The sequence below is a fragment of the Mirounga angustirostris genome, unplaced genomic scaffold (assembly GCF_029215605.1).
Source record: "Mirounga angustirostris isolate CCGP_5_RB_7025 unplaced genomic scaffold, mMirAng1.0.hap1 SCAF_16, whole genome shotgun sequence".
Taxonomy (NCBI): domain Eukaryota; kingdom Metazoa; phylum Chordata; class Mammalia; order Carnivora; family Phocidae; genus Mirounga; species Mirounga angustirostris.
This window is the reverse complement of record NW_026991724.1, coordinates 653,002-665,973: the sequence shown is the minus strand read 5'-3', so window position 1 is coordinate 665,973 and position 12,972 is coordinate 653,002. Positions and strand designations below refer to the sequence as shown.

Below are 12,972 nucleotides of genomic sequence, written 5' to 3'. Positions count from 1 at the left end.
CCCCGGCCCCCCACGCCCCCAGCTGCCCAAGCGAGGCCGGCCCCCGGGGCCCATGCCCCCCCCCCCCAAAGGCCACCTGAGCGCCCCCGGCCTCCGCACAGCTCAGCAGCAGTGCTGAGCCCATGGGCGCCCAGCCCTGTCCCTGGACGGTGCCCCCGCCCCCCAGGTTCCACAGTAGCGTCTAATTGAAACTGAAAGCTACTGTTCTTGGCCATTTTCTTTTTACAGTTATTTAGGGCTGGTCATCTTAGCTTCACTTGTACTACAAATTAGGTCTTTTTAAAAAAACTTCTAAGTAGGCTCAACGCCACATGTGGGGCTCAAACTCATGACCCCAACATCAGCAGTCGCATGCTCTACCCACTGAACCAGGCAGGCGCCGAAAAACAAACGAAACGTGTAAAACCGGTTATCTAGGGTCTGAAGCGTTTTGTACCGGGGTATCCTATTAACGAGGTTCTAAGTAATGGCGGTGGTACCGTCAGGGTGTGCTACGTAAGGGTCCCGGATCGAGCAGGTGAAAGGGGAGAGCCGAAAGAGCGTCTGCCGGCATCACTGAGGTGGGCCTGGGGTCGGGCGGGTTTGCGAGCAGAGGGTGCATGTGAACCCGGTGTGAGGACTCTCCTCGCGGCCAGACTTGTTTTCTCAGACGTGCGCCCAGAAGTACAGACGGTGGAGGATCAGTGTCTATAATGTGCCTTAAAATGATTCAGTGTGCTGAGGGGGTCGGGATGGGAACCCTCCTCCACCTTTACTCTTCCGGAGACGAACCACTGTTTATGGTGGCCACAGCTCCAAACCAGGCACACTTGGCGCACTTCCTTTCTTTCTTTTTCAAAACGACTTTGAGAGTGCACACGCACCAGCGGGGGAGAGGCAGGAGAGACTCTCAGCCGGCTCCATGCTGAGCGAGGAGCCCAGCGCGGGGCTCGATCCCACGACCCTGAGATCGCCACCTGAGCCGAGACTGAGTCCGATGCTCAGTGACTGCGCCCCTCCACGTCTTTTTCTATGCACCCTGTTTTTTAAGTTCTTTGTACGTTAAGGACGTTACACTCCTGTGTTTTCAATGCACAACGTCTAACTTTAACGTGGTCAAGATGACTCTGTCTTGTTACGGGGCAGCCACCAGGCCTGGTGGAGGCGGGAGCTTCCCAGGGACGAGCCCAGGGCCACAGACGCCGCGTGGGCTCCTTACTGTCTGCCGTCTACTCCATGCCAGCACCTCTCCGAGGGCGCCGCGGCCATGGGTCCGTGCGGGGAGGGGACGCAGGTTAGGGCCGGCATCCTGCAAACACTGTCTTCCTCTCCAAGAGCAGGCCCCCCACCCCCACCCCAGCCCCAGAGCTCTAGTGAGAAGAGCGGGCACGGCCCTCTGGGCCCTGCCTCCTGGAGCCTCCCAGGGGTGGCGCTGACCCTCGTGTCAACTCTGTAACTGGCGTTCAGTTTTCCAGTTGGCAACCCTAGCACCTGCGGATGAGGATGTGCTTCTTACTTGCTAATCTTTCTCTATCTCCCACCCATCCTCTGCCTGCTGCACTGGTCAGCACGTCCAGAGCAGCGGTGCTGGGTGCATGCTGTGACCTTTGAGGAGGGCTCAAGGTGGGGTCCCACAGAGGTCTGACCGCCAGCTGGTGACAGGAGCTGCTCCCCGCACACCTGGACAGGAGGGAAGACACTCTAAGGAGGCAACATGGGGGCGGGGAGACCTCAGCTCCCTGAAAGTATCCACTGGGTTCAGAGGGTCTGACACTGTCACTTCCAAACAGGGGACCCAGCAGCAGCCACCCCGCCCCCCGCCCCAGACACCTGCTGGGACCCCCAGCCCAGGCGCAGCCTGGGGGGCACAGGGCCCTCACCTTCATGCGGTCATACTTGTCGTCCACGTCCTGGAGCCAGGAGATGAACTGGCGGGCATTGAACCGGTCGCGCACGGACTTGTTCTCATCCCCCTGAAAAGAGCAGACGTGGACGCTGGGGGGTGGGGAAGAGCCAGGCAGAAGGCCCACGTGCAGAGTGAAAGCCGTGGTCTTACTCTCGAGTCCCCAGGCGCTGTCCCGGTCCGGGACCGACACACGCGGCCCTCCCTTCGCGTTCCCTGCCCCCAGCCCCGGAGCCTGCTGTGTGCCTCTGTGTTTCCATTTCTTTTGCTTGTAACTTTCTGTAAAAAGAACCCCGGGAGGCCCGCGGTGGCTTCACGCAGCGGGGACGCCAACCTGCCGTCACTGTCCTCACATAGAGCAACACCTGTACCCACGGAGGGCAGCCGGTGGGTGGTCTCACAGCCCCCGCGGTCTGGCCCCATGCGTGGCCCCCGGGGAGCTGGGAGCAGGCCCCGTACCAGACGCAGGGGAGGGCTCGCTCAGCAGCAGCTCAGAAATCACCAAGATGCTTGCTTTTAGGTGCAAAATCCCCTAAAGCAGCTCTTCAGTGCCTGACCGTTTTAGAGCTTTTGCTTCAGACAACAGGTTAATGGGGAAAGTTAATTTCTTCAAATTTTAAGTAGGCTTCAGGCCTAATGTGGGGCTTGACTTCACGACCCTGACAGGAAGGGCTGCACGCTCTACCGACTGAGCGAGCCAGGCTTCCCTGATGGGGCAAGTTTTTGAGATATTCTTCAAGACTATGTAAGTACCTGGAAAATCCTTAATGCACTAATAAAAAGTTTTAAAAGAAATCTCTGAACCACCTACTTCCGCACACATCCAACCTGAGAATGCTGCTCATGAGCCGGGGTGCAGTGGGAGCTCACGCTGGCCTGTGGGGCACACGGGTCACCAGGGGGCAGGCCCAAAATGACACACTCTGGGTGGATTTTAAAAAGTCACAGTGGTTGTCAAGGAAGAGAATCAACCGGTGACAGAGTCTGGCCCCAGGCCTGAATGCGGCAGGCAGCAGGGGATGGAGCGGGGACACGGAGTCTGCGGGGACAGGTCAACACCGGGAGCTGCCAGCAGGTGAGGCCCCTGAAAGGCACAGGCACTCGGGACACCACCCCCCCCCCCCCCGGGAGCCGTCTTGCGACCACGGCAGGGGGAGGAAGGGGACAGAGCAGGGCCACGGTGCCACCGCGGGGGAAGGAAGCACAGCCACGGTGGGCAGCTGCGCGCTCAACACCTCCCGGCCCCCGGCTGCAGCGCCTGGTTCTGCCCGCACATGACAGCTGCCGACTGGGCCGTTCCTGGGGCAGCCCCTGCAGCCGGGGCTCTAGGGGTGACTCATCCTAATCATGTTTTCCAGGAAAATTTAATGACCGGAGGCCCCTGAGGACCCGCACTGAACGTGCCGCTGTCTGGTCGCGCCCCCCACCCCGCCGGGCCGACTCGATCTGTGGGACGCGGGTATTTCCACTCGCTGCCTGTGGTGCGGCCCAGGCGCATGCGTGCCCACCCACCTGACTTTCCAAGGGCATGTTGTAGACCTCTGAGTCCAGCAGCATGGTGCAGGCACTGAACGGTACCGCCTGGTTCGCGATGGTCCTCGCCGCCCGGCAGTGAACCCGCAGGATCTCCTGCTCGCAGGAGACGATGAGCTTTTCCTGGAGGAGAGCAGCCGGATGAGCCAGGCCCCCCGCAGGCCAGCCGCGCCCCGGCCCAACGCCCCGCGCCCACAGCCCCTCTTACCCGCTCGATGCTGTGCTGCAGACGCAGCTTGCCCCGCACCGTCTCCTGCTGCTTGAACAACTCCTTCAGGGGCTCCACCAGGGAGGGAGGGGGCGCAATCTGCAATCACGGGGGGTGGGGTTGGTGGGGCTGTGAACTCGCACCAGGATGCCCGCCCTCTGCCCACCCTTCCCAAAAAGCCTGGGTGACCGTGGTGTGGCGACAGAAAGGAAACAGAGTGGTCTCTACGAAAGAAGGTGTGAGACCCAGTGGAAGGTAAGCAGAAGCTACACAAACACAGTGACCCCAAGTTTTCCACGATGGTCGTGGTGCTGTTTTGAAAACTAAAATTTAAACGAAAAAGGCAACCAAACGTCTCACTGAACAGAGATCCCAGGCCAGATTCTTTTGGGATCTGGTGTCCCAGACAAGACCAAGCAGCTAATCCTCCCCGCCCCAGGACCGACAGGGCTAAGCTGCCTCGTCTCCTGCCCGGGGCAGCCTGGGATCAGGGAGAGCCGTGCTGGGAGGGGGGTGCCGGCCCAGGCCCTGTGCTCTCAGCGCCTCGCCCCCAGAGCCTGACACTCCGAGGCACGGGTCCTCGATCAGAACACACCGGATGTCAGCCCTGGTGGGGAACCAGCTCAGACACCAACTTTCAGAGCACACGCATCCAACGTGACCCCCCCTGGGGGGGGGCTCCCCCTGAGACTGGCGACGTGGGCTGTGCGCCTGGGCCCTCCCAGCATAAGGCAGAAGTTCTGGCTTTTCTTCAGGGTGCGATCCCCCCGCCCCGCCAAAAAACGGGCAGCAAGTCACCTGCACGTGGAGCAGGCCGGGCAGGCTGGGAGTGAGCAGAGGAAGGCTGAGGTCGGGCTCTGCTGTGCGAGCAGGAGGCAGGAGCCCACCCAGGGGAAGGGGTGCAACAGGAGCAGCAGGGACGTGCAAGATGTGTGCCTGATGGCCCAGACGTGGACTCGAGGGGGCTGGGAGACGGTGTGCACGGTGGGGTTTGGACGGGTCCCGTCTGCACAGACACGGGGTCACTGGGTGCCAATGGAGGATGATCAGGTGGCCAAGGGAATGGAGTAGACGAAAGGGACCAGAGGCTCCGTGTGCAACGCCCACGGTGGGGCTGGGGGCTTAGGGACATGCCCTCTGGGCGGAGGAGCCCGCAAACCCCACAAAGGGTGCACTTGGAGAAGGTGCGAAAGGGGCCAGGGTTGCTCGGGCTCCAGCGTAAGGAGGATGGAGGCCTGGCTTCGCGTCAGCAACATGGGACCACCGGGAACCGGGACCGAAGCGTGGAGGGACTCACTCAGAGGGGCCAGGCCTACGTGTCCGTGGAGGCACTGGGGTGTTAGAGGGGATCCCCGAGTGGCAGGGAACGGCACAGCTGCGTCGGTGTGCGTGATGCGGGAGATGGGTAGTCCCGGGTGAGGAGGAGGGACACCCACAGAGCCAAGTGAGCAGATCTCCTGACCCCGAGGCACTCCGTCAGCAAGGCCCACCGTGTGGGAGGCTGGTCCCCAGAAGGGCAGCAAGCCCTGGGGGCTTGGCGTCCGTGCTCACGCAGCCCGCGGGGTCCCGGCCCCGCCCCGGTACTCACCACGGGGATGTGCAGCTTGCTGAGCGGCTTGCCGTCCAGGAGGTAGGAGCCCGTATAGGTAACGTACTCGGCGTAGCACTGGGGTGCCTGAGGGGTGATGTAGCAGAGGATCTTGCGCTTCTCCTCGATCTTCTTCCTGATCTGCAAGTATTCGAAGTAGGGGTTGGACCTGTCGCTGTGGTAGGGCTCGATGTCGTCCAGCTTGATGGCGTCCACGATGGCGGCCAGCGTCTGCTGGATCACTTCCCGCGTCTGCTGTGTGGACGTGTTCATCTGCTGCTGCAGCTGCTGGCTGGAGCGCTGGAAGCGGCGCTTGCGTGGGTGCTGGGCCTGGGGGTCGTCCTCCTCACAGCAGCGGCCCTTTGCTCGGGGGGCGGGTGCGGGGACGGGCTCCTTCTCCGAGGGGGGCGAGCTCTGCTTGTTCTGGTTGGCCAGCATCTGGGCCCGGTTCCTGGTCATGCGCTGGGGGATCTCCTCCACTTTGGGGGCCTTGGGGGCTTCGGCCGCGGGTTTGGGTTCTGGTTCCATCACTTCGGGCTGCATGCTGCCCAGCGGCCCCTCGAGACCGGCACTGTCGAGTGGGCCGGCCCCGTCCGCCACGGCCGAGCCGTCCACGGGGGCGTCGGGCACGCTGTGGGATGCGGCCGGCGCATCTTGGCCCTCGGCCGCCTCCTCTCCACTCCCTGGCGGTTGCTGCTCGGGGGGTGCCGGCGCGGGCCCCAGGCTGGAGTCGGAGTCCTCAGGGACCCTCCCCTCCGACACGGCCCCTGCTTCTACCGCGGCTTCCACCGTGGCATCTGGCTGGGGCTCCTCCGGGGGCTCGGGCTCAGGCTCTGCGGCAAGCCGGGGGGCCACCTGGTCAGGAGGCCGCAGGGGCTGGTCCTCGGCGGCTGCGGCAGGGCCATCCCCGCCATTCAGGACCACAGGGGGCCCCGCCGGGGTCTCTTCCGGAGGAACGAGGGCAGGCTCTTCTATAGGTTCTGTTTCGACGTCGGAAACGTCTTTCGCTTGAAGAGGGGGAAGATCTGGCAAGGAAAAGGGCCCGAGATCTAAGTCGTCCTCGGCGCTGGGGAAGCCGTCGGGCCAGGGCACCGGCTCCACCTGGCCGAGGGCCGACAGGTCATGCCCATTTTCCAAGAAGTTACTCTCCATGGGCCCCAGAGCCTCCACCTGAGCCACGGTGGTCAAACACGCAGGCTCCGGGGCCGTGTCGGGGGCTGCTTCCGGCAGCGGCTTGCAGTTGGAGAAGAACGGCTCCAGCCTGGAGGCAGGGGCAAAGGCGGCTGGTTCCTCTGGGGCGGAGACAGAGGCCGGGACCGCCTCCCCCACGTCACCTTTGGCGCCCTCAAGTCCAGGCTCGGTGGCCGACAGAGGGTACGAGTCAGGGGAGCCTGGGTAAGGGGGCTCTGTGGCCCCAAAGGGCCCCGGCGCAGCAGGGTGGACGGCCTCACTGGGGCAGAAATGCTGCGGGGACTCTGGGAGTCGCTGTGGGGACTTAAGCAGGAGGTCCGGCCCCACAGGCCAGCTGACGGGGTTCTCAGGGGCGCCCCCGATCAGGCTGCAGGAGAGGCCCTGCTCCGAGGCCGCCGGGTGCGCCCACTCAACGGGCTCCTCCGTGATGACCGTGCTGAAGGGCCCCTCGTCCAGTGGTTCCAGGTAGCTGGGCTCCGGGGGGATGATGGCGGCAGTGGCCTGCTGGTCCTCCGTGGCATCCAGGGGGATGCCCAAGTCAGGCGGAAGGGCTCCCTCCATGGATGGGGCCAACAGCTCATCTCTGTGTGGAGGGGGGGACTTCGCTTGTAAACCAGGGAAGGCACCCTCTGGGGAGGGGGTGGTGTTGACCGCGGCCGCAGGCGGGCAGTGCAGAGCGTCCGCTTTGGGGGAGGGGATGCCATAGTCTGGGGAATAATACCCCGGAGACAAGCAGGCAAACTTCTCGGCAGGACCTGGGGGCCCAGGGGCCTTGTCCTCCAGGTGCTGCCCCGGTGAGTCGTAAGTGGACGCGGTGGGGACGCTCTGCTGTCTGAACAGCTTGTCCCCAGGGCTGAATTCCTCCTCGGGGGTCCTCCTGATATCAACGGAGACCGAGCGGTAAAGGCTTGTGCACAACGGCCTCGTAGGCGTCTGGCTCGCGGTCTCACAAACCCCACCCGCCGCTACAGAGAACCTGTCGAAGAAGGAAGGGGAGCAGGCGCGGGCGGACGTGCTGGACACGGGCTGGGGGTCTGCACAGTCGAAAATGAGGTCGGAGTACTCGTCGGCGCTGCAGGACGGTGTCCTGGGCGTGTGCATGGCCTCCTCGTAGCTGGGGCACGACACCACGGATGCGGGCGTGGGGACCCCGGTGGGCCGGCCCTGGTCAGGCCTGGGAGAAGCGGGCAGGACCTCTTTCATGTGCGGCCCTGCCAACCAGTCCCTCGCGTCCACAGCTGGTCCCGGGTGGGGCTTGTTCTCGGCGGCGGGCGGAGCAGGAGCAGACTCCTTGAGCTTCCTGTCCTTCAGGGCGGGGTCCAGCGCCGGCGGCTTCTTGGGAGGGGCGTCCAGACTCTTCTTGCGCGCGTCCTCGGCGGTCTTCATCCTCTCCTTGAGCTTCGGGTCCCCGGACCTGTGCCGCATCTTCTCCATCTGCTTCATCCTCTCCTTGTGTCTCTTGTGCCGCTCCTCGACCTCCAGGTCCTTCTGGGACAGCATGCGCTCGAAGCTGGTCATCATCAGGTCACCGTCGCCCAGAAGCTTCTCTCTGGGCCGCGCGTCTCTCTTGCCCACGTCTCTGGACACCGGCAGCTTCTCGTTTCCGTTGCTGACCTTTGCCGGGTCACCCTTCTCTTTCTCTGGGTTCTCCTTGAACTTCTCCTTCAGTTTGGTCTCGCTGAGTTTCAGGCTCTCCTCCCTGGACTTGTCTCTGAGCGGGTTCGGAGGATTGTCCTTGTCTCTGGCCGCAGGCCTCTGCTCGTCCTTGTGGTGCCGCAGGAGCCCGTCCCCGTGCCTGTCACGGTGCTTGTCCCTGTCGTCCCTCCACTTCTCCCGGTGCTTCTCCCTCCTCCTTCTCTCCTTGAGGGCGCTGGCGGTGCTGGACCCGTAGGGCTTCAGCTCCTTCTCTACTTTCTTGGAGGGTTCTCTTTCAGAATCGTTCTTATCTTTCTTCTCAGTGGAGAAGAGCTCGATGGCTTTATCTAACCCGTCCTCCACGTCGGCTTTCGTGCCGTAAGGGATCCCATAAGCGTCGGCGTCCGAGAAGTCTTTGTCGTACTGGCCGGGGTCCTTCCTGCCGCCAGAGTCCTTGTAATCATCGCTCTTCTCTCTTTTCTCGGACTTGTCTTTCTTGATTCTCTCTCGATCGTGGCTTTTCTTGGACGAGGACGAAGAGTGTCTGTGCCTCTCTTTCTCCTTGACCTTCTCCTCGGGGGGCTCTGTGAAGGACACCTCCAGGAGGGCGCTGAGGCCTGGCTCCTGCCCGCGGTCCGTGAAGCTGTCCGAGGACACCTCGCTGGCCTTGTCGTTGGAGTCCTCCCTGTACGCGTGCAGGGCCTCCTCCTCCAGCTTCTCCAGCAGGCTCTTCTCGGCCTCCGTGCTCCTCGATGCCTTCCTGTCTCGGCAGTGCTCCCTGTCTGGCCTGTCCCGGTGCCTGCTCTTGGCCTTGTCCTCGGCAGGGGGCTTCCTCTCCACCTTCTCTGGGGGCTTCTGTTTGTTTTTCTTTTCCTGAGTGGAGTCGACGGACATCCGGTCTTTCCTGTCCTTGTACTTTTCTGCGGAGTCTTTATCCTTCTTGTCTTTGTGCTTCTCGAGGACTTTCTCTTTCTTGTCTTTGCCCCCTTCTAGGGCTCCCTTCTCCTTTTTCTTTTCTCGGAGCTCCCGGTCTTTCTGCTTCTCTGAGTGCTGCCGGTCGGCAGAGTGCTTCCGGTGCCGGTCGGGGTCCGGGGGGCCGTCCACTCGGGGCGGGTCCCCGGCCTCCCCGAGTCTGAGCCCGCTGGCAGCATACTCGTCTTTCTCGTCCTCGCTCTCGTCGGTGAAGATGTCTGCGATGTACCAGCTCTTCTCCTTTCCCTTCTTCTCGTCCTTCTTCTCAGGGAAGTCCTCGGAGAGAAGCCCAGGGAAAGTCTTCTCCCTCTTTTCCTTAACTTGGTCGAGAGACGCTTTCCTCTCCTTGTCTTTGCTGTGTGTATCTTTATGTTTCTCCTTGCTATCTTTTTTCTCTTTAAAACATTTGTCAAATTCCTTGTCCTTCTGACATTTCTCAAGGATGGGTTTTTCGCTTTTATCTTTGTCACTGGACTTGTCTTTGTATTTCTCTAATTTCACTTTCTCCTTCCTCTCCTTCTCTCTGGCGGGGTGGAGCCTCTCCCAGGGCTCCAGGCCCTTCCCGAAGTCGCAGTCAGGCCTGTCCTTGAAGCTGGCCTCGCCGCCCAGCTCCTTCAGCTCCTCCCGGAACGCCTCCTCGGGCTTGGCCCTGCCGTCCTTGCGCTCCTTGGTGCCCTCGAGGGGGTCCTTCCGGTCCCGCCCGCCCTCGGCAGACTCCCTCCTCTTTTTGTCCTTCTCGGGAAGGCAGGTGGGGACGCCTTTGTGCTTCTCCATCTGCTCCTTCCTCCTCTCGCAGCTCTTGTCCAGACAGTCCCTGTCCTTCTTCCTGAAGAAAGCGTCCCTGTCGTTCCGCTTGTCCCCATAGTCTCGCTTCTCGCGGCCCTTGTTTTCCCGCTTCTTGTCCTTGCTGTCCTCTTTCACTGTCTCCAGGATCAGTCTGGCCACAGGGTCACTCTTCACGTCCCTGTAGTCTGTCACCGGAGAATCCCAGCTGTCGTCCCCTTTGAAATCAAAGGACGAGTCGGACAGGTCGGAAAACCACCTGTCCTGCTGGTCGTCAGAAAGGCTGAACTTGGTGTCTTCGTTCTCCAGAAACTGACTCTTGTTACAGTATTCATCAAAAGCGGACGAGTCTTCTTTATAAACCTTTTCTTTTTTCAGTTTTTCTTTCTCTTCTTTGAAAGTCTTTTCTTTCTCCTTCGAAAGTCTGTCCTCTTTAAAGTCATTCTTTTTCTCTAATTTTGAGGGCCTGTCTTTGGACTTTTTCTTCCTTTCCTCTTTGTATAGTCTCAGTTTTTCCTCTTTAGGAGACTTTTCTTTCACTAATTTCTCCTTTTCTGCTCTATTTAAACGGTCCTTTTCTTCTCGGAAAGACCTGCTCATGTCTTTGATTCTCTTCAGGGATTTTTCATCCTTGGAAACTTTGACCACCTCCTCTTTAAAGAGCCATTCCTTGTCCTCTGACTTCATTTTGCCAAGTCTCTCGTCCTTCTTGAAGTGGTCCCTGTCATGCTTCAAGGCCTTCAACTTGTTTTCGCTGGATACATCGTTGTCCAGAAGTATGGCCTTCTCGGACCTCTGCTTGGAGTCCTCGTACTCATAGGTGAAGCTTTTCAGCTTGAGTTCCTGACCGACCGAACACAGCCCTTTCTCCTTGTTTTTGTGTTTGTGTTTCGTTTTGTGTTTCTTGACGACCTTCCCCTCCTTGTCCAGCTTGGGAATGGCCCCATCGACGCTGGCATGGAAAGAGCTCTTCTTCTCAGACAGGGCGCTCTGCAGGCTGCCCCTCTTCCTGTGCTCTTGCTTCTTCCTCACGGGCTTCAGCGACTCCACGCTGGAGCCCTCAGAGGAGCAATCAGACTCGCTCGTCAGTCTCGTCCTTGTGGAGTCTGACAGAGAGCTAACCTCTGACCAGGCAGGAGAAGAAATGGTTTTCCAATTGTCTGTCCGCCAGTGCTTGGCGTGCGGGTCTGAGTGGCTGGGGTTCTGCTTCTGGGCAGCAGAGCTCCCGTGGGACGAGGTGGAGGAGGCAGACAGAGAGCTGAACAGGGAGGGGTCCTTCAGCACCAGCGGGGACTCCTTGAGGCAGCCGGAGCTCCCCACCGAGTCCCCATCGTCCTCGCCACTCTCCGAGGACTCACTGTCCGACTCCGATGAGCAGAACTTGTCGTTCCTCTTTCCAAATCGCACTTCTTTGCCTTTTGTTTCTTTCTTTCGCTTCTTTTTCACTTTATTTTTTTCCTTCTGCTGCTTGGAACTGGAAGGTTCCCGTGTTTTGTTACTGGGCAATATTGCATGTGCCGAGAGTCTCAGCTTCTCTCCTGTCCCCACAGTGACACCAACGTCCTCCTCGTCCGACGTGTCTGACAAGATTCGGTGAGCCGCTTTCTTTGGTGCAATTGTGTTGTTTTTAGTGTAACTTTTCACTTCCATTTTGGGTATAGAAATGAAACTGTTTGATTTAGTCTCTTTTCTGTAATCCTTTTTCAGTAAGTGTTTGTCGTCCACTGGAGGGACTCTGTCCTGCTCGTCATCCTCGTCAAACTCGTATTCGTCCTTGACAGGGGTCACAGTTTTCTGGGGCTCTGGATTCTTAGCCTTGTGCTTTAGGCCCTTCTCAAATTCAGAGTCTGTGTTATTGCCCTCAACTGAGCTAGAAGGCGCGAACGACGGGGCGTCTTCCTCCTCTGAGCTCTCTGCTGGGAACAGGGAGGAAGAGGTCAGAGACAGATTCACAGCCACCACCCAGAACAGGCACGGGGAGGGCACAGAGCAGACGAGGTCCGGGCTGCCCTCGGCAGGGGAAGGGAGGAACAGCCCTTCGCCTGATTTAGTGAAATCGGAGGCTGACCAGAGAGAGGTCTGTGTGAAGGCAGGGGTGGCACATAAGCAGTAAGCCTGCAGGACTGTTGGCACGGAAACCCCCGGGGACAGGGCCTGGCAGTCCAGAAGCTCCCAGAAGCACAGGCGTTGGCGGATACGGGGAGGCCCGCTGTGCCCCCCACAGCAGCACAAGGAGACCCGCACCCCATGCTCCCAGCCGCAGCCGGCACACGGTGCGGCGCCCAGCCACTCACCGGTCGAGCTCTCCTCGCTGGATGTGTAGGTCCCCTTGCCCAACAGGAGATTCACCATGGTCGGGGAGTTGGCCACCTTTAGGGGCGTCTCGCCTTTTCTGTTGCTTTGCTGAGGGTTCCCTCCATACCGTAACAACAGCTTCACCACCTACAAAACAGCAGCAGGCACATGAGGGAGCTTCCCGAGAAACACGGGGGCGCTACTGTGCCCGTCTGTGTCCAACTGCAGCCCATTCCCCCCACCGTGCCCGCCCCCCGCCGAGGACCAGAAGCCGTGCACACAGCACAGCCCGGCGGGCTCTCTAGACCCAAGCCTCTCCCGCAGGAAGGAGCCTAGCGGCATCCCTCCCCCTCCCAAGCTCTGCGCCACAGGGAACAGGTCCCAGCTCCCACAGAAGTCCTCCTCCCTCTCCACGGGGTCCCCACATCCCCGCATCTCCTCACATGCGCACTCCCCTCCCACCAAGGATGAGCTGCCATCCAGCAGGGTTCGGTGGGCGTGGAAGGGTTCTGGAAGTTTGGGGGGAAGGGGGGAAGGGGGGGCGGGGGGTTGAGAGAAGAGAGGAAACAAAGACCAAGCTTCTGTAAGGAGGTTTATTTTGTGTTTTCATTTATTTTAGAAGAGCCTCGAAATTTCCAAAGCCGTGCTTTGTCTTACACGGGTAAGGGTGGTCCTGTGAATGACAGACACGCAGGGTGACGTTTCAGCAGCTGTGTTCAGCTGTCTACACCCAGCAACTGGGCTTCACACGCCTGGGGCGGCTTCACACGCCCCGGGCGGCCAGCTCCCTGGACTCAAGTGCAAATACCGAATCCAGTCGCAGCTTTGGTCCAGAAAATGCAGCGTGAAAAGAACCTTTAACAAGGACAGCCTCATCGCTCACAC

The 12,972-nt window shown here is 60.4% G+C and overlaps 1 protein-coding gene across 8 annotated transcripts in view; it reads right to left on the bottom strand.

Moving 5' to 3' along the window:
- Nucleotides 1–12,972, bottom strand: part of ANKRD11 (ankyrin repeat domain containing 11) — a 32,163-nt gene that overhangs the window by 993 nt on the left and 18,198 nt on the right. For 5 of the 8 annotated variants that reach the window (XM_045890558.3, XM_045890554.3, XM_064580176.1 and 2 more), the window contains 5 exons: nt 12,087–12,234; nt 5,212–11,708; nt 3,624–3,722; nt 3,395–3,538; nt 1,860–1,952 (listed from right to left, as the gene is read on the bottom strand). In XM_045890558.3, the coding sequence (XP_045746514.1) occupies nt 1,860–1,952; nt 3,395–3,538; nt 3,624–3,722; nt 5,212–11,708; nt 12,087–12,234 (6,981 nt within the window). Of the gene's footprint in view, nt 1–1,495; nt 1,660–1,859; nt 1,953–3,394; nt 3,539–3,623; nt 3,723–5,211; nt 11,709–12,086; nt 12,235–12,972 lie in introns of all 8 variants that reach the window. The other 3 variants (XM_045890559.3, XM_045890555.3, XM_064580175.1) reach the window with 2 other exon arrangements.